The sequence below is a fragment of the Rhinopithecus roxellana genome, chromosome 5 (assembly GCF_007565055.1).
Source record: "Rhinopithecus roxellana isolate Shanxi Qingling chromosome 5, ASM756505v1, whole genome shotgun sequence".
Classification (NCBI taxonomy): Eukaryota; Metazoa; Chordata; class Mammalia; order Primates; family Cercopithecidae; genus Rhinopithecus; species Rhinopithecus roxellana.
Genome location: NC_044553.1, coordinates 111,890,415 through 111,910,144, shown reverse-complemented (window position 1 = coordinate 111,910,144; position 19,730 = coordinate 111,890,415). Strand labels below are relative to the sequence as shown.

The window sequence follows — 19,730 nt, the reverse complement described above, 5'->3', positions numbered from 1 at the left end:
TGTCTTCTCTTTTGTGTTAATGTGAGATTACTGAGGACAAGAGAATAGGTCCTGGGAGATGTGGTGTATTAGCCAATTTCTGGTCACACACAGCCTCCTCAAAAAGCCCCTAAAGATGGCCAGGCACAGTGGCTTACGCCTGTAATCCCAGCAACTTGGGAGGCCGAGGGGGTGGAGCACCTGAGGTCAGGACTTTGAGACCAGCCTAGCCAACATGGTGAAACCCTGTCTGTACTGCAAACACAAAAAATTAGCTGGGCATGGTGGTGCGTGCCTGTAATCCCAGCTACTGGGGAGGCTGAGGCAAGAGAATCACTTGAACCCAGGAGGCAGAGCTTGCAGTGAGCCGAGATCGTGCCACTGCACTCCAGCCTGGGCAACACAGCGAGACTCTGTCTTAAAAGAAAAAAAAGCCCCCAAAGATGAACTTCACCTACTTGTAAGTGGTCTAATAGTCCTCCATCTCTCTTTATATTTATATTTTTGAACTTTAAAACTAGTTTTTTTGAAAAATATTTTTTAGAACCAGGGTCTCACTCTGTTACCCAGGCTAGAGTGCAGTGGCCCAATCATAGCTCACTGCAGTCTCAAACTCCTGGGCTCAAGTGATCCTTACCCCTGCCTCCCGAGTAGCTAGGTCTACAAGTGCACACCACTGCGTCTGCAATTTTAAAATTTTTTGTAGAGATTGGGTCGCACCATGTTGCCCATACTGGTCTTGAAATCATGGCCAGAAGCAATCCTCCCACCTTGGTCTCCCAAAGTGCTGGGATTACAGGAGTGAGCCACCACATCTGAGCCACAGGGCGGCCTCCAAAATGGGGCATGAGCCTCTTCCCATCTCTTTTTTTGTTGTTGCTGTTCAAGACAGAGTCTCACTCTTTTGCCCAGGCTGGAGTGCAGTCGTGTGATCTAGGCTCATTGCAACTTCCGCCTCCCAGGTTCAAGCGATTCTCCTGCCTCAGCCTCCCAAGTAGCTGGGACTACAGGCATGTGCCACCACACCCGGCTAATTTTGTTTTTGTTTCTATTTTTTCACTTGAGATGGGGTTTCACCACGTTGGCCAGGTTGGTTTCAAACTCCTGACCTCAAGTGATCCACCCACCTCCGACTCCCAAAATCCTGGGATCACAGGCATGAACCACCACACCCAGCCCCATCTCTGTTTTTTTTTTTTCTTTTTCTGAGACGGGGTCTAGCTCTGCCCCCCAGGCTGGAGTGCAGTGGTGTGATCACGGCTCAATGTAGCCTCAACCTCTAGGGCTTAAGCGATCCTCCTGCCTCAGCCTCCCAAGTAACTGGAACTACAGGCGTGTGCTAATTTTTTTGAATTTTAGTGGACACGAGGTCTCTCGCTATGTTGCTCAAGCTGGTCTGGAAATCAGGAGCTCAAGCGATCCTCTCACCTCGGCTCCCAAAGTGCTGGGATTACAAGCGTGAGCCACTCTGCCTGGCCCTCCAAAAAAAAAAAAAAATTTGCCAGTGACAACCTATTAAACTGATATCTGTCACGCTAATGGGTCATGACTAGCAGTTTGAAAGACAAACCTCGATTTCACTGAATTTATTTTAGCAACAAATTTATTTTGCAATGAAATTGCAACACAAGCCCCTAAACCTGCAGTTGCCGGAAGCTAAACGTCTGCGCTTCCAGGAACAAATTTCCAGCTACCACGCCTCTGGAAGCAGGGCGTGGCTTCCTCCCTCCTCTCTCCGCCCACCCCTCTCGGCATCCGCCTGGCACACGGCGTAGCGACGGCAGGGGGCGCTGCGGCGTGCTCCGCGCCGTGAGGGCGGGGCCGGCGTGATGCCCCGCCCCCTCGTAGCTCATCTTTGCGCGTCGCAGTCGCGCTGACCCCGGTTTCCGACGTGCGGCCTGGCAGTGCAGTGGTGAGTTGGAGTGCAGGGCCGTTGGGGATGGCGGTCATTAGGGCAGTTGACGGTGCAGGCCAGAGGGCGGGTGAGAGAGGTTGGGCCCGAGGCTGCCTGTAAGCAGGTCCGTTCAGGGATGCTGTAGGCCCTGGGACCTGAGGGTGGCTTCCGTGACTCCATTTGCCTTGGCTGTCCCTCGGTGTACGGGGCCTGAAGGGAGCGAGGGAGGCCCGTAGGTGGCCTCCTTTTGCGTCCTGAGAATGTTCTGGGCAGCACCGAGATTAGGGCTGGTTTCTCTGCGGAGGAGATCAGTTATCCGTAGGTGGGAGGACGGTATTAACCGAAGTTTTCCAGTAGTGGGCCACGCTTGTCTTCTTAGGTAGCGTGCTGGACAGATACAGACATCACTGGACGAGTACAGAGGCTGGGTGCGCTTTACGCCAAGTACCGTGCAATACTGTGAGCTGTTGACTTGCCTGAGTAGTTTCATCGAGGCATCTGTAGTGTTCCTTGGAAACACTGAGCCAGTGATGAATTCTGCCTGGGAAAATTAGGGAAAAGTTTCCCAAAGAGAGAAGATGGCAAGAGAGGGCTAAGGTCTAAAGTCTTTTAGCTCTGACCTTCATAAGACCCTGAAGTAAGAGGTAGTGTATCTTGGTAGCATATACTGTAGATTGTATCCACCTTATAGTGTCCCTTGGGGGCTTCCTTAACCGCTTCTAAGCCTCCATTTTCTTATTAGAAAAGTGGAACTGATAATAAGAAAATAGTGCGAGGTGTACGTTCCAGTGGATGTTTGAAATCTTGGATAGTGAAGGACCCTGACTGACTTACCGTGGACCCTGACCACTTACCGTGGTTTACCTATGTAAAATTTTTCAACTTTACATAGGTTTATTGGGAAGTAGCCCCATTGTAAGTTGAGAAGCATCTATACTGTGTTTTTTCTCATACAGGTTACACATACATACCTGTGATTACTTAGTTTAATTCGTAAATTAGGCACAGTAAGAGATTGACAACAATAATAAAATAGAATTATAACAGTGTAATAAAATGTATGTGAATGTGGTCTCTCTCAAAATCTTACTGCACACTACTCACCTATTTTTGGACTATGGTTGACCTCGAACTGTGGAAATCAAAACCTCAGCTAAAGAACTACTGTACCTAGTAAATGGGGTTATGAGGTTTCAGTGAGCTAATCTTTGTGTGTTACTTAAAATAGGACCGGATTCATTGTACATCCTCAAATGTGCACTCATTGATAGAATCACACCCTTGTCTTTTGGAACCCGGGGTTTTGGAGGTTGACTTACCGCAAGCCTTACTTCTTTTTTTGTTTCTATCCATTGCCAAATGTGAGGCCCAGAATGACAGGGAAGAGGACAAGCCTGTGCTTCAGCAGGCAGAAGGCTGTGCTCAAGCAGAGGTTGAATACCATTCCCATTAGCCAAACTGGCTCTAGCGCTTTCCTGTCTTTCCTACCCTGGGCAGAAAGAACCCTGTTCATGGATCACAAATGAATAAAACACTACCAACCTGTCTGTAATCCCAGCACTTTGGAAGGCCGGGACAAGAGGATCGCTTGAGGCCAGGAGTTTGATACCAGCCTGGGCAACATAATAAGACCTTGTCTTTACAAAACCAAAACAAAACACAACCAATTTGAGATCTTCATAGGCAAGGATTAGTTATAAATTGTTTGTTTGATTTTCTGTTATTGGAAAACTTTCGGCAGCTTTTTGGGCTGGCACATTTAAAGAAAGTAACCTGAACCTGGATGCCTTAACTGTATGGTCCCTTAAATTGACAGTGGGTAGAACTGCGAGGGCCGTGAACTTGGATGAGAGGAAAAATTGCATCTTTGTTTCCTAACCTCCAACTGAAATTTAGCATTTTCTTCCGCTATGAATGTAGGCAATAAATCACATTATTAACAGTGTGACTTTGTTATGAATATAAATTACAGATATTTTCATATCACGGTATTGTGTAAGCTCATTTACAACTTTGAAATTATGGTAGTTATTAAATTTGCTTCTAGATTGCATATATAATGAGCCAATAAAGAAGCACATATGTTTTTGTATTTTAATAAAATTTTAGCATATAGTCTATCCTCATTATTTGTGGATTCTGTATTTATGAATTCACCTACTCACTAAAATTTATCTGTAGCCCCCAAATTAATACTTAAAATGCTTTTGTGGTCTTTGGAAGACATAACTTTTTTTCACATAAAAATTTTAGTCGCTTGATGCACATGTTCTCAGCTGAAGTCAAACAAGGTGACACTGCCTTCTTGTCAGCTCTCATATTGTAAACAAATGTCATTTTTGCAGTCTTTGGTGCTACGTTTTTCTCTGTGCTTTTTGTCGGTGATTCCACTGTTTGAGATGGCCCCCAAGCATAGTGCTGAAGTGTTTCTAAATGCAAGAAGTCTGTGATTTGTCTTACGGAGAAAATATGTGTGTTAGATAAGCTTTGTTTAGGTATGAGTTCAATATTAATGAATTACTAATGTATATTCAGTAAGTGCCTCTAAACATAACACACATAAAACATGATTATGTATTGATTGGTTGACAAGAATGTGCCCAGAGGCTCTCAGGAACCAGTTTCCCAAGGAACAGCGGTTCTCTATTGGATAATTTAGTGTCTGTAGCGACTTCTTAGAACATAATTGTTGTGAATAATGAGAACCTACTGTAATTGGTTTCATTTCTAAACCTGTGTATTTTCTGTAAAGACATCCTGAGCCAGAGTCTGGTGGCTCACTCCTGTAATCCCAGCACTTTGGGAGGCCAAGACAGGAGGATCGCTTGAGCCCAGGAGTTCAAGACCAGCCTAGACAACATAGGGAGACCCCCATCTCTATAAAAAATTAAAATATCCAGGCATGGCACACACCTGTAGTCCCAGCCACTCACGGGGCTGAGGTGAGAGAAGGCCTGGGAGGTTGAAGCTGCAATGAGCCACGATTGCACCACTGCACTCCAGTCTGGGTGATGGAGCGAGACCCTATCTTGGAAAAAAAAAAAAAAAAAAAAAGGCCACTAAAGGGAGTCTGTGGCACACACAAAGAAATAAGAACCATTAGCCCTTAATGTAGCCTGAGAAATTAGATCTATTCTTTTTTTTTTTTTTTTGAGACAGAGTCTTGCTCTGTCGCCCAGGCTGGAGTGCAGTGGCACGATCTTGGCTCACTGCAAGCTCCGCCTCCTGGGTTCACACCATTCTCCTGCCTCAGCCTCCCGAGTAGCTGGGACTATAGGCGCCCACTACCACGCCTGGCTAATTTTTTTTTTTTTTTTTTCTTTCTGTATTTTTAGTAGAGATGGGGTTTCATTGTGTTAGCCAGGATGGTCTTGATCTCCTGACCTCGTGATCCGCCCACCTCGGCCTCCCAAAGTGCTGGGATTACAAACGTGAGCCACCATGCCCGGCTTTTTTTTTTTTGAGACGGAGTCTCGCTCTGTCACCCAGGCTGGAGTGCAGTGGCACGATCTCGGCTCACTGCAAGCTCCGCCTCCTGGGTTCACACCATTCTCCTGCCTCAGCCTCCCGAGTAGCTGGGACTATAGGCACCCACTACCACGCCTGGCTAATTTTTTTTTTTTTTTTTCTGTATTTTTAGTAGAGATGGAGTTTCACTGTGTTAGCCAGGATGGTCTTGATCTCCTGACCTCGTGATCCGCCCACCTCGGCCTCCCAAAGTGCTGGGATTACAAACGTGAGCCACCATGCCCGGCTTTTTTTTTTTTTTTTGAGATGGAGTCTCGCTCTGTTACCCAGGCTGGAGTGCAGTGGCATGATCTTGGCTCACTGCAACCTCCGCCTCCTAGGTTCAAGTGATTCTCCTGCCTCAGCCTCCCAAGTAGCTGGGACTACAGGTGCGCGCCACTACACCCAGCTAATTTTTGTATTTTTAGTAGAGTCATGGTTTCACCATGTCGGCCAGGATGGTCTCAATCTCTTGACACCGTGTCTCCCTCCAGCCTCTGCCCTTATTTACCTGACTATTGGCTCTTAAAGGCATTTTTGGTTGAGACCTTTGCGTGTAACATAAGAACTTTACCATCTTTGGATTTCCCCTTGTTTGTTTTTAATAAATAATGTTTAGTATTAAAAGGAGAAGTGGTTTTCTTCTCTCTAAAAAGCAGCAAAGGACAGAGACTGGTTACTCTCTGTAGTCACACTTGAGGTGAAGAAACCGTGGGATGGGATTAGCTGTTAGTTGAGTCCCTAGGTTCAGAGGAAGAAAAAAGACCATACCACCTGGTAGGGAGTGTGAAGGGGGTTCCAGGGACTGATCCATAGAAGGGCATCAGAACAACTTCATAATAAGGAGTTGCTTTATTTTCTTGGTCAAGGGGAACTTCCTGTGTGCCCTTCTATCCTGATAACACCCCTCACTGAAATCCTGGTGTTGTTTCCACAGAACTGTCTGGCCTTTTGCCCTTGATCCTTGGTTAAGGAAATGACCAACCAGGTAAGGCCCATGTTGAAGGGAAGAACATCAGTTGGTCTCTTTGCCAAGTTCAAGTCCAGTAGGTTTTCTGGATGTGTAGTCAAGAAAGTAGCATCTCATTCTTGCCGTGCTCCTAAAAAACTGGATGACCCTGGGTACCTAGTCGCCTAGTTACCACAGTGTTAGGTGGGACTAGTAAAATGCAAATACTAAGAGGAGGACTGGTTCCTCTAAGTCTTTACCACAGTTTAGTGAGTAATAGAAGAAGCTTAAAAGATGTTGTACAAAAGAAAAAGCAGCAAGATCAGGATAGAAGATAGAACAGGAGAAACAGATCTTTGTAATAAGATTAGGGACGAAGTTAATAGACTGTTATGCATGCTGTGTGCTCTTATGCAGCTGCAAAATTTAACCTGCAAACTGGACTCTGAGCTTCCTTGGTGATCAGAACAGAAAAAGAAAACATAATTTATTGGTCTCTTCTTGGGTGAGTGTGGGTAGTAGGAAGGGGGAGAGAGTGTCAGTTTCTTTAAGAATTTTTTTCTGATAGGACTGTACAAATCTTGCATGAGTGGGAATCAAGGAGCTTGTAGGATGGCCAGGTTGACAGCAGAGGAAGTAACTAACATGGTAGTGACTCTATCTACTTGGGGAGGAATGCTTTCTGCAGGCAATGTGAGACATCTGAAATCTGACCATGGGTTTAATGTGGCTTCTGTTCTTTTTTTAGTATGGTATTCTCTTCAAACAAGAGCAAGGTAAGTAGCCTGCCTGTTTAAGCAATTCATCTGTGAAAAAAACTGTTGTCCCTGGTTTCTTTAAGACTTTTGTCATGCTGACCAGACATGCAGTTTTCAAGTATACTCACTTTGCAGAAGAATTGGCAGCTGAAAACAAATACTCTTAAAAAACAAACAACAACAACAACAACAAAAACCTGAACAACCAACTAAAAAAAAAAAGCAGTCATCATGATAGGTTGGAGGCTTCCAGGCTGAGGAAAATTTTCCCACCTGAGGAAGACATGACCGAGCTTCCCAGCTGGCGAGGTGGAAGAAGGAAATGCTTTGAGCCTCAAAACTCTGTTAATGCCAGCTCATCCGGGGAGGTGAACGTGAGCCTTTTTCTGAACTCAGAACTTGCTTTGGCCCTTAATGAAAGTGATGCCTATAATAGTGAGATGAATTTCTTTTGAGGCCACTGAGTGCATGGGGAGGGCTGGGAGCTGTGCAACAGTGGCAGTGGCAGGGATGGGAGAGCAGGCCGCAGGTCAGAGTGGGCTGGGATTGTAGCTGACCAGTGGTCCAGAGCTTTGTACCCAAAAAGGAGTCATGTCTGTGCATGGGCTACTCACCCATCTCATTTCTTCACTATAGCCTCCATGAGTTTGGGAAAGCCTAAGGAATTTGTGGAATGCCTAATCAAAGCTCTTCCTCTCTAAATAGTGACATGTAGGTAGTTTGACATTTACGCCAAAAGCATCATCCAGGTTAGCTAGTGTAAGTAACTAATAGGCTAATTGGGCATGCCAGTCAACTACCTTATATGTAGCTATTGTCATCCAGGTGGCAAGTTAGCAGGTTTGAGTTAGATGGGGTTTGAAATGGAAGCCACAACTCTGTCTGTAATGCATAGCTGTTTAAGTTTAATGCCTTTATATTCATATTTTGGGAAGGTATCGCTGGAGAATTGTTGCCAGGCAGGGGTAAAGCCTCCATGTGCACTTGTCACATTTTTACATCCACACTGGGTCTGCACATACAACGGTGTGGCCTACCAAACCTGCAGCTTACAGACTTAGATTTAAGGTAGACTTTAATTAATAGAGATTGGATTTGAATGCTAGCACCTCTCATTCCTTGTCTATACAATGAGGATATTAATAGTACCCACTTCATAGGATTGTTGTAATAATTGGCCCATTAACCATAATAAAGATACTTGTGGGGAAAGGCAACTTATTATATGGAGGCTATATTAGGTATTTTCTTTTAGATCTATACTGTTTAGAATTGAACTGCCTACTCGTTTCCAAAGATCTTTACGGAGTATCTGTTACCGGGTTTAGGTCTTTTCTTGGTAGGAGGGGGTCTTCCCCACTGGTTTTACTTGTTTTAGCCAAGTGATAGCCCTTGTAGACTCCTATATACCAGATAGCATGCTAAAAGAAAGGGCACTGGATTTAGAGTCCAAAGTACTACCATCCCATCCGGTAAGCATGAGATTTAGGGCAAGTAGCTTCTTCAGAACCTCCAATTTTCATATGTGGCCCCAAAATTTCAGTAAAAGCTGTATAGGAAAGCACTTTGTAAAATAGTAAAGCAAATACGAATAAACGTTACCTTACAATTGTTGAACAGTATTTCAGCTTCATTAAGTCATATGCAAGAAGACTTTACTTTCCATTCTAGCCCATGATGATGCCATTTGGTCAGTTGCTTGGGGGACAAACAAGAAGGAAAACTCTGAGACAGTGGTCACAGGCTCCCTGGATGACCTGGTGAAGGTCTGGAAATGGTGAGTACCTCTCCCCTAACATACAGCCTTGGAAAATTGGGGGCTGAGGTTTTGCTTCTGAACTCTCCAGTTGCAGTCTGGGAAATACTTTTTTCTAGGCAAGAAATCTATAGCAATATGGTGGTGTAAAACAGCAGCTTCTTTTTCCCACTTGTTTTCCTGTTATTCTGTATTAAAGCCCTAAAGTTTAAAAAAAAATCTTAAAGTCCTACATTGAAAACCTGGCAGCATTTGGTGTTCTGTAGCTCATTAACTCTTCTCTGATTCTGTATTTCATAGACCATTGGTATTGCATAGTCACAGGGACCCAGAATTTCAGATGCCAGGTAAAGTGTGTTCTGTGTGAAGAAATCCATTTCTCTGTCCCCTGTTGAAGGCGTGATGAGAGGCTGGACCTACAGTGGAGTCTGGAGGGACATCAGCTGGGAGTGGTGTCTGTGGACATAAGCCACACCCTGCCCATTGCTGCATCCAGCTCTCTTGATGCTCATATTCGTCTTTGGGACTTGGAAAATGGCAAACAGATAAAGTCCATAGATGCAGGACCTGGTAAGAGTTTTACTTGTAGGGGAGATAATGGAGGCTCATGATTTCTTTTCCAAAATCTTTAGGGATAGATGTGTTTTACAGCTCAGAATTTTTTGGATTTGAGAGGGATGATAATGGATGCATGAACTGTATTTCACATAATACCTTCAGTGGGGCTGGAAACAGCACTCTAATGAAACACTCTGCAACTAAACGTGAGTATTTACACTAAGTGAGATAAATAAAAGCTATAAATAGCCCTGTGTCAATTCAGCTTAGATTTTGCTGCCAAATGAATTTTGGTAGTAAACCTGTGGAAAAAGCTAGTAGTTTCCAGAGCTTTTTGGATTTCAGAACTGCTGGTTTGGGGCTTTTGACCTGTATTTTGTGTTTTCTAGAGGTTCTCTATTTACCATATTCTGAACTGATTCATTCACTGCCTTATGGAAGCCTAGAATGTAAAGCATGGGGTCCTTATAGATGTGTATCATGGTCATCTCTACTCATTTTGATTAAAGGGTGTGATTCCTGGTATGTGATACATACGAAACTTTTAAGAAACATCGATTTTTTTGTTTTAAGTACTGTAGAACAGCATAATCTTGTCCATCAGCCTTGGTAAACATCATCTGAGATGACGGAAGTTAATGATGTCATAGGCTGACTAATGTGGAGCACAGAGGACATTTCAGGATTCTTTTGAGCTTCACATTTACTTATAAATGGCTGCACAACTTTCCCCAGCAGAACCTGCTCTGCCAGAATGGGTGGTAACCTCTAGAGGGTGCGAATAGCCTGGCATTCTGTGGCACACCCCTTTGTGGGCTGATGATAGAAGAGCTGCTTAGGTGTTCCATGAACACAGTTCCTTGATTGATGCCCTGGATGGATTCACCTCCCACGAGTTATGCTCAGTAGCCACTCTAGGCTGTTCCTGTATTGGAAATAATGATGGTTCCAGAGTTTTTAAAGAGGCTGGGTTGTCTGGAAACTGAGTGCATTTTCCCTCAGAAGCAATATTTCTTGTCTGTAATTCTTACCACTGGAGCTCTTTTAAGAATATGCATACCCAGTCCATATTTTGGATCCACTGAATCATAGTGTTCGGAGTACGTGGGGTGGGATATATATTTGGAAAAAGCTACCCAGATGCACCAGATGCACCCTGACTCCCCAGATGGTTGTCTTTACATGTGCCCTTACTCTGCTTACGTTACTTACAGAGGACTTGGGTCCCCAAACTATCCTGCAAAGTCCATTAAAACTCTAATATATAAGTATGGTCTTAAGAAAAGAGGAAGAGGCAGAACTGTTTCTACCTTTTCATCTTGGGCACCTAAGCTTTCCTAGGGGTCATAATGCTGGTGTCATTGCATGCTGGTTGCAGCCCTGGGCACGAGGCAGCTGAAGAAATCATTGCTGGATTGGTTCCAAGTAAAAGGATGGCGTATGTATCCAGCTCACTTTCCCTGATAAACAGTACCTTTTACTGGGTGTTGTCCAAGTGTGGCAAGGTTTTAAAGGTTACTGTTATGAATGAAAAAGACAGAAGAGGCCAGGCGTGGTGGTGGTGGCTCATGCCTGTAATCTCAACACTTTGGGGGGCTGTGGCAGGTAGATCACTTGAGATCAGGAATTCAAGATCAGCCTGGCCAACATGGTGAAACCCCATTTCTACTAAAACATACAAAAAATTAGCTGGACGTCTGGATGTGGTCGTGTGTGCCTGTAGTCCCAGCTACTCGGGAAGCTGAGGCAGGAGAATAGCTTGAACTCAAGATTATACCACTGCATTCTGGCCTGGGTGACAGAGCGAGACTCAATCTCAAAAAAAAAAAAAAAGAAGAATGGAGTCTGAAAGTTGGGTTTATATTCTTTTTGGATAGGAGTCTGCATAAAACTAGACAAGGCCATTAAACAGCCAACAGTTATTTGGTCCAGTAACAAAAGCAAGCATTGCTATTAACAGCTAAAGAGCAGCTAAATTCATCTGAAGGTAAAACTCCTCAGATGAGTTTGGGTCTGATGAATGTAGGGAAAATGAACACTTAGTTTCTACCTATCTTGAAAATATGCATGGAGAATCTGAACCACCACAAAGGAAGAGAAAAAAAGAAGAGAGACAATCCCCAGTCATGGAGAAGTGAGGAAGTAGGAGGAAGCGAAGACCATGAGTGTACCAGTCTTTGTGTGGACATATGTTTTCATTAGGAGTAGAATTACTGGGTATTATGGTGTTTGTTTTTACTTAAACTGTCAAACTGGTTTTCAAAGTGGCTGTGCCATTTTACATTCCCACCAGTGTATGAAGGTTCTGGTTTCTCCACATCCTTGCTAACACTTGATGTTGTCCTATTTTTATTAAAAATTTAAGAAACCCTTAAACTGAATTTAAACTTGATAAAGAATTAGCGTCTTTACAACATAATTTTCTGAATCAGGACACTGCTACTCCAATTTAAAAAGATGTGTCTTTTGGTAAAACTTTAGTTTTTAAAATTAAGGCCAAATCTTTTCACACTGTATTTTTGTCCTTCTTTTTTCTGTTCAGTGGATGCCTGGACTTTGGCCTTTTCTCCTGATTCCCAGTATCTGGCCACAGGAACTCATGTTGGGAAAGTGAACATTTTTGGTGTGGAAAGTGGGAAAAAGGAGTATTCTTTGGACACGAGAGGAAAATTCATTCTTAGTATTGCATATGTAAGGAAACATTGCTCTCTTTTCTCCTTCTGATTCTTTCAGTTTGCCCTTCCAGCCTGTTGCAGTCCTTGGCACAGATTCTGCCTTGGTCTGGTCAGGCAGCTGCTATCTCACTGGTGTGGTTTGCCAGGTTGCTGGTTAGACCTGTAGACAGCAGGAGGTTTGCTTGAGTTTGGTAGGGATAGCTTAACAACATGGGGTCTGAAAGTGCTAATTTTTCCATATGTTCTCTGAACAGAGTCCTGATGGGAAATACCTAGCCAGTGGAGCCATAGATGGAATCATCAATATTTTTGATATTGCAACTGGAAAACTTCTGCATACGCTGGAAGGTATATATCATCATCTTATTTTTATAAACTTGGTTATCAAATCACAAAGGAAGAATTATTCTTTCATTAAAATGCCATTAAATGGCAAACGGGCATTAGATTGACAAAATATCAATCTCAGTTGGAAAACTGAAATGCCTCCAGGTTTTAATCTTGTCACTATAGGTTTTTTTTTTTTTTTCTTTTAGAGACAGGGTCTTGCTCCCAGACCGGAGTGCATGGGTGTGATCATAGCTCACTGTAGCCTTGAACTCCTGGGCTCAAGGGATCGTCCCACCTCAGCCTCCCGGGTAGCTGGGACTACAGGTGCACACCATGATGTCTGGCTAGTTTTTAAATTTTTTGAGGAGATGGGGTCTTGTTATGTTTCCCAGACTGGTCTCCAACTCCTGGCTTCAAGAGATCATCCCGCTTTGGCCTCCCAAAATGCTGGGATTACAGACATGAGCCACCATACCTGGCCTGTCACTGTAGTTTTAACCTAGACATACTAGTTCTTATAACAGTGTTAAATGCTTGTTTGGGTGAACAGACTTACTTTTTATTGATTATATCATCTATCACATTATATATATGTGTGTGCTAATATTTATTTTGCCTATTTCTGTCATTTTGGATTCTGACGAACTTTGTGATTGAAAACAACTTTTTGTTGATAATTTGAAGGTGGATGAAAGTATTGTGCCCACTGTCCACACTGGTGGCCTCTGGAAAGGAGGACTGGGTAGCTAAAGAACAGGGGTAGATTGGAGGGAGACCTTATTACACATACTTTCGTGCGGTTTTGAATTCTGATCAAGTGACTTTATTACCTCCTCACATGGCTATAGTTTATCCTTTACACTGTAATAAAGGATTTGATAGGGAAATAACATCTTAATTTGTTCAACCTTACAAATCAGGAGCAATGTATATTTCCTTGTGTGGCCATATTTGTAGTAGAGAAGTTCTTTAAAACAATGCATGCTGAGGGCAGGGAAGGGAACTAAAGAGAAATGGCTCCAGGAGGAGAGACTGGGATTATGTGGATGTTTCGAGAACATTAAGAGGAAAGGCCCAGTCAGAACTCTTGGTTTTCTGCCTGAAGCACCTGAGTATTTCAACTCGGTGGCTTGTAATCATTAAAAGGGGCATTGTCAGTGGGAAGCTGAGTGAGGAGGCAGTGGTTCACCAGATTAACAAGGGCCTTTATGAATTTCAGGCCATGCCATGCCCATTCGCTCTTTGACCTTTTCCCCGGATTCCCAGCTCCTTGTCACTGCTTCAGATGATGGCTACATCAAGATCTATGATGTGTAAGTTACCTGTCGAGATTCAAGGTGTCTCCCTTACTACTGATGTCCATCTTGTCCCCTTATTGTTACAAGGAGCCCTAGGGAGCAGCCCTAGTAAAGACCTGTGCTCAAGTCACATCGGACACCTTGACTCCGCAGGCGGTCCTCCCCCATTCAGCGCCCATTTTTAGTGTGTGTCCTCAAGGGCTGCTTGGAGGAGGATGTGCATGGGTTCCCTGGTAGGATCAGATACTTGCTACTTTTTCTTAGGCAGCCTGATTTTTGTGAGCTTACTGATTTCAAATTCTTTGGGATAGGTAAGTAATATACAGATGAGGAAATGGAGCCATGGGCTGTAGCTGGCCCCTGGGGACAGGAAAAAATTAGAGCATCCATTTTCAAGGGTAGGGCTGTTCTGGCAGACATGCCTCTGCCCTAGTTAGGGAGCAGTCAGTTTATAAGCCGCCCTGCTACAGGTCTAGATGGGAGTGTTTTTGGTTTTGGCCTTTGACTGTGAGTATAGAAGCAAGTTAATCATCCTCTTTCATTCACAGCCATCATTGTAAACCTGTGCAGACCCCCTTGTCTTCTTGTTTTCCCCCATCAATTTTAGCCCTGACTCCTATTCCCTACTGAGGTATCCCCTGTAATGTGTTGGATCTGTGTTCTTCATACTGTGACTCAGTGCTATGGTCAGCTCTCCCTGCCAGGCATGCCTCTGGCTCATTGCTCCTGAACATGGCATTCTAACCCACTGCAGGTACATATCACACTCCGACCCTAGCCATGGTGCCAAGACCTCCTCCACCTGCATGTACTGCAACCCTGACCATCCGTGTGTGTTCTTTCAGGGGCCTGTGATAATTGCTTGCGAGTTTAAACCTCACAGTAGGAACACTGCTCCCTCTAGCCCACTTCTGGTTAAAATGCAGTTTTTTATGGCAAAAGATTTTCAGCTAGACGTAGAATTCTAACTGCAGTTTTTGGAATTAGAACTGAATGAGGGTGCTACAGCCGAGAGGGGAAGATGTCTCTGTAGAGTTGTACTTGCCTGATAGTGGCAGAGGCAGTATAAATGCAGCAGTTCCTTACATTTGTGACTTTATGATTTCCATTGCCACTGTTTTATTGATCCTCCCAGCAACCAATGAGGTAGCAGCACAGATTAGTGTCCCCATTTTGCACATGAGAAACCCAAGCTGAGGTGGTGATTTGCCCAAGGAGGTGGTACTGAATGAAGACCCAAGACTGGTTTTTTCCACCCAATATTGATGCATTATTATTTATTAAAGTCCATATTTTACATTAGGGTTTACTCTTTGTGTTGTACATTCCATGAGTTTTAACAAATATATAATGACGTGTAGCCACCACTAACTACAGTATCACGCAGAATAGTTTCACTGCCCTGAAAATCCCATGCTCTACCAGATCATCCCTTCCTCCCACCTTGAGCTCCTAGCAACTACTGATCTTTTTACTAAGGCCCAGGACTTTTTACCCTCCCATGGTCCCACTGTATCCCACTGAGACTGCCTCGTGGCCCCTAACTGAGGTCTGCTCCACTCTGTTGGGTTCTGTGTTCAGGGGTAAAATTGCTGACCTCAGTTAGGCCTTATGGTGGTTCTCCTGCCAGAGGTGATTGGGTTTCATTTTTATTAAAAAAGTGAAAATAGCTGTTGTAATTAGACCTGTCTTGTTCTTGATTAGGTTTAAAATAGTCTCTCCAAGCTGCATCTGTCATAATGAATACATCTTGACGCTTTCCTTGGACTAGGAGCACTGGCTCCATATGGAAAGGCTGCCGGTGCAGGCCGGAGTCTGAACCTGCCCTTCTCCTGAGACGGCTTCCTTGCCCCGTTGGTTCTCAATTTCCTCATCTTAGGGGTTGGCTTGCGAAGCCTCTATAGTGTAGTTCTTTGTTCATTTTGAGCTTCAGCTCTTTGCTTGTTAAGGATTTTATTCTTGGCTCTTGGTGGCATCAACACATTATGGGTTAATGCTGCTATTAAAATTTGTCTCTAATGCATGATGCTACTTCATTGAAAGGGGAATTTGTGATATAGTATTCATGGTCATTATAAGGATAGCAGATTTGGTCCAGTTTATGGGCAGAGTTAATAATAAACTTTCCACTTCGGTGATTATACTCTAGAAATTAACATCTCAATTTTGTTTGAACCTTTCCCATTTCAGACAACATGCCAATTTAGCTGGTACGCTGAGCGGCCATGCCTCCTGGGTGTTGAACGTTGCCTTCTGTCCTGATGACACTCACTTTGTTTCCAGGTACTTAATGATTCTTAGCAGTTTCTAAAATGCTGGGGAGATGAGGGCAGTCTTCCTGTATAGATTGCCTTAACATTTAAAGATGTTTGACTCTTTTTTATTCAGTTAGCCTTTGTTTTCTGCAGTTCTTAAAATTTTTATTTAGTGAAGTTAGTTGACCTTAGCTGGAACAAAAGTCAACAAGGAATCCTTTTAAACAGTTAAACTCTTAGTTTTTTCATTATAAATTGAGGCTTTTACCAAAGTGACTCTAAGGTAGACTTGTGTTCCAATGGTAACTTAAAATATGTAAATGTTTGTAAAATGTTGTTTATAGATCTCAGTGTTGGTCAGCCCTGGGATGGTCAAGACAGTTGGAAAGCAGGAGATGGACAACTTGAAGGCATTGCACAGTGCTTTAGAGGCCTCCTGCGAGCCTTGGTTTTGAAGTTTTAACAGGCCTCCCTCCCATCTGGAAATAGGTAGCTGTGTCTGAGACTCCTGGAGAACAATTAAAATGAGGGCCAGGCAGATCAGAATTTCAGGAAAACGGCTACCCTGTGAGGAGGGAAAGCCACCCAGTGATGATGCAATACCTGTCCATTTCCTGTACTGAGGCGTGGGGGTTGGGGGGTCTGAAGTTAGAAGAATGTAAGTCATCAAAGGATTTTTGGTCGAAGTCCTTCCAACTTCAAACCGATACTAATGTTCACTTTTTAAAATAGTTCGTCTGACAAAAGTGTAAAAGTTTGGGATGTTGGAACGAGGACGTGTGTTCACACCTTCTTTGATCACCAGGATCAGGTATGGCATTACAATTTCATCTTTAGATAGCTGGGGTTGTTTGACCATTGTACCAAAGAGGTTCTTTTCCTAACCTTGTTGCTTGAGCTGTAGATGCCTGGGCCTGAGCTGCTGTGTCTGCTCAGTCATCCATGTAGCCAGAGTTCCTGTGCACAGTCTGGGGTGCAGAGGCTGGGATGTGCTGTCAGCCTAGCAACTCACGAGGCATATCCCCACACAGGCCGGAAGACATCGTGTTAGCCCCTCAGCCTTTAAATGCCGTCTTTGGAAATTGCCGCAGCTGGTGTCTGGGGCCCTCTCCTGGGGGCTGCTGGGCCATGGCAGGCTCACCAACGACCTTCCTCTTCAGGAGATTCCATTGCTTATCACTTGTCATTTTTGGAACTGTCCAAAGAAGAGATGTGATTTTTTTTTTTTTTTAATATAGTAGAAGCTGGAAATTCTTACAAATTTTTTGGCTTTAGTGGTATTGATAACTTTTGTTTCAGTCTTTAAAAGGAAACTGTTCTCACAAGCCTCTTTGTCTTTGCCAAGGTGACTATGTGAAATAGTAAAGGTGTTCTAGTGCAATACTGCTCAGTCTTGCATGTGTGCTTGTATCCCCTGGGAACCTAGTCAAAATGCAGATGCTACTTCACTAGGTCTGGCATAGGGCCTGGGATTCTGCATTTCTAACAGGCTCCCAGGTGAGGCCAAGGCTGCTGGTCCTAACCACACTGTAAGGTCTTGGGGAACTAAGCATAAAAAATAAAACGTCCATGGCAGTATAAAATTGGCTTTTAATACATTTTAAATATTTTTAGATGGTCCTATAGATTTCTTCTCTTTGAAATGAAACTTAAAGTTAACTAATATTGTTCATGCTTTTTACTTTTCACCTTAAATTGTTTCCAACAAAATTGAGGGGGTTGAATCTTGATATTCCAGTCCTGGATTTAAACATCTTACTCAAGGAGTAAGTCCTGGCTAGCTGTGTTGCCTTGTATGCATGGATCATTGCAGTGCTGTTTCAGAGGCTGGAGTGAAAGGCCATCATGCAGCCCAGTCCCAACACTAAAATCAGAATAGGGTGACAGGCTTACCACCCAAAATCACCTCCTAATAATCAGGAAGTTATTCCTGACTAGAGAAACTCCAACCACATCAATTCTGTCTGGGAAGGAGGTGTGAATCAGTTAATTCAACACATAGCAAATAAAAATCTATGGTCCACAGTATCATGTTGTCTAGCTCCTGGGGACAAGCAGGCTCCATAGGCCACTCATAACAGAGTGAGAATTATTGACCGTGGGGGGTGGACACAAGGGGCCAGCTGAGGAGCAGTTTGTGATTTTCCCTATAGGCAGTGATCTCGGGGTAGTTGTGGGGCCTCTTTCTTCCTGGAAGCATAAATGTTGGTCTCTTACGACTTCCATCTTCCTGGCATTAGGTTACCTCAGGATTCTGACTCTTTGAAAGGGTTATAGATAATCTTGATTAGTACTGTATTTAAAAATGATTTTTTTTTTTTTTTTTTTTTTTTTTGGAGTATGGGAAGGGACAGGAATGCTAATTAAATAGCAATACTGGAAGGTGCTTGGTTAAAGCCTCCATGCTCACTGATTTAGAAAGTACAATATCCTCATCTCAGTTTTTGTAGATTCGGAATAACGAGAAAATAAGGATGTTCATTTCATAAATATTATAAATAAAGGCATTTGTAGAACTTTTTTTTTAATTTACAGGTCTGGGGAGTAAAATACAATGGAAATGGTTCAAAAATTGTGTCTGTTGGAGATGACCAGGAAATTCACATCTATGATTGTCCAATTTAAACATCAAAGTCTCCAGGCTTATGCTGCAAAGAGAATGTACGGATTGATCATGACATTCCTTACCTTTTTAGGCTTGTTTAAAAGTAATATAGCATTTATTGTAGCAAAGACTTAAATTTTGTAGATACAATATAAACCTTTTCATGTTTTATTGGGAATGCTGTTCATACTTTAACATAAAGCTTTCTTAATGCAAACACCAGTGTCCTTGAACATGCTTCTTTTTTCAGTTACCCTATTACCAGTGAAACAGTGAGAGGGATTGGCATTAAGAGCAAATCTCTGCCTTAGCCATCAAGACATCCAGGCACTTCTTTAACTTTCCGGCTTAGAAATACAGGCTTTTCCAGGGAATTGACTCATGCAGTGAGATACAGCAGCGAGCTCCCCAGAGCTGTGATAAAGAAGCTAATCTATTTTAGAATGGAGTCCTGAAGGAAAGAGTATATTTGACTGCATAGGAACATTATGTACTCCTATCTGGGCATCCTTCTACTTGATGTATTAAAGATGTCCCCTGCCAAGCCCTCCTTCCCCTTATTAATTTCAGAGAGGTCTCTAACTCACTAGGTAGGTATTGGAAGGCAGGCTGCTATTCTTGCTGCCTTAATAATGCCTAGGCTCAAGCCTGTGCCTCATTCCGTAGAACAGTAGCTCTGCCTTAGTTATTTCAGAGTATCTGTACCTCACAGTTTCCTCCTCATCGGCCCCTTTGAGACTCACGTTAATGAGAAAGATGTAAGTAGCTAAACACTTGGAAGAGTTGCTTTTTATTGATCATAACTTAATATGCTTATGAGTCAAATCATGTGCTTTTCCCCAAACGACTCACTGCCCTCAGAATAAAGCTCACCCTTTTTATCATAGCCCCCTGCTTCTTCCTCCTGCTTGCCTTGCTCACCCTCCTGTAACCACATCATCCTTGCCATTCCTCTGCCTGGAATGTTTTCCCTCCAGACCTTCGGACATCTGCTCCCCAACTGCATCCAGGATTCTGCCTAGATGCCAGCTCCTGGTAGAGGCCTTCTTCCCTTTCCCTTCTGCTTACTCCCATTCCTCTTATTCTTCATACAGTTACCACTTTTTGTTTGCATTCACCCCCATCCCCAAAATAAAGCTCCATGAGGGTGGAAACTTCATTCCATT

General features: G+C 43.5%; 1 protein-coding gene across 4 annotated transcripts; it reads left to right on the top strand.

The window, feature by feature from the left end:
• The first annotated feature begins 1,727 nt into the window (after window positions 1–1,727).
• WDR61 (WD repeat domain 61) lies at window positions 1,728–18,783 on the top strand. 4 transcript variants are annotated; one of them, XM_010378653.2, is made up of 11 exons: window positions 1,728–1,891; window positions 6,318–6,368; window positions 7,078–7,105; window positions 8,759–8,864; window positions 9,241–9,413; window positions 11,944–12,092; window positions 12,331–12,424; window positions 13,626–13,719; window positions 15,895–15,987; window positions 16,692–16,770; window positions 18,495–18,783. In XM_010378653.2, the coding sequence occupies exons 2-11, from the start codon at window positions 6,357–6,359 to the stop codon at window positions 18,582–18,584; spliced, it is 918 nt and encodes a 305-aa protein (XP_010376955.1). In that variant the 5' UTR covers window positions 1,728–1,891; window positions 6,318–6,356; the 3' UTR covers window positions 18,585–18,783. The 4 variants fall into 4 exon arrangements, with proteins under 4 accessions (XP_010376955.1, XP_010376954.1, XP_030785806.1 ...); XM_010378652.2 differs by lacking the exon at window positions 18,495–18,783 and adding an exon at window positions 16,991–18,488; XM_030929946.1 differs by having other exon boundaries at window positions 1,821–1,891; window positions 8,740–8,864.
• Window positions 18,784–19,730: the final 947 nt, after the last annotated feature.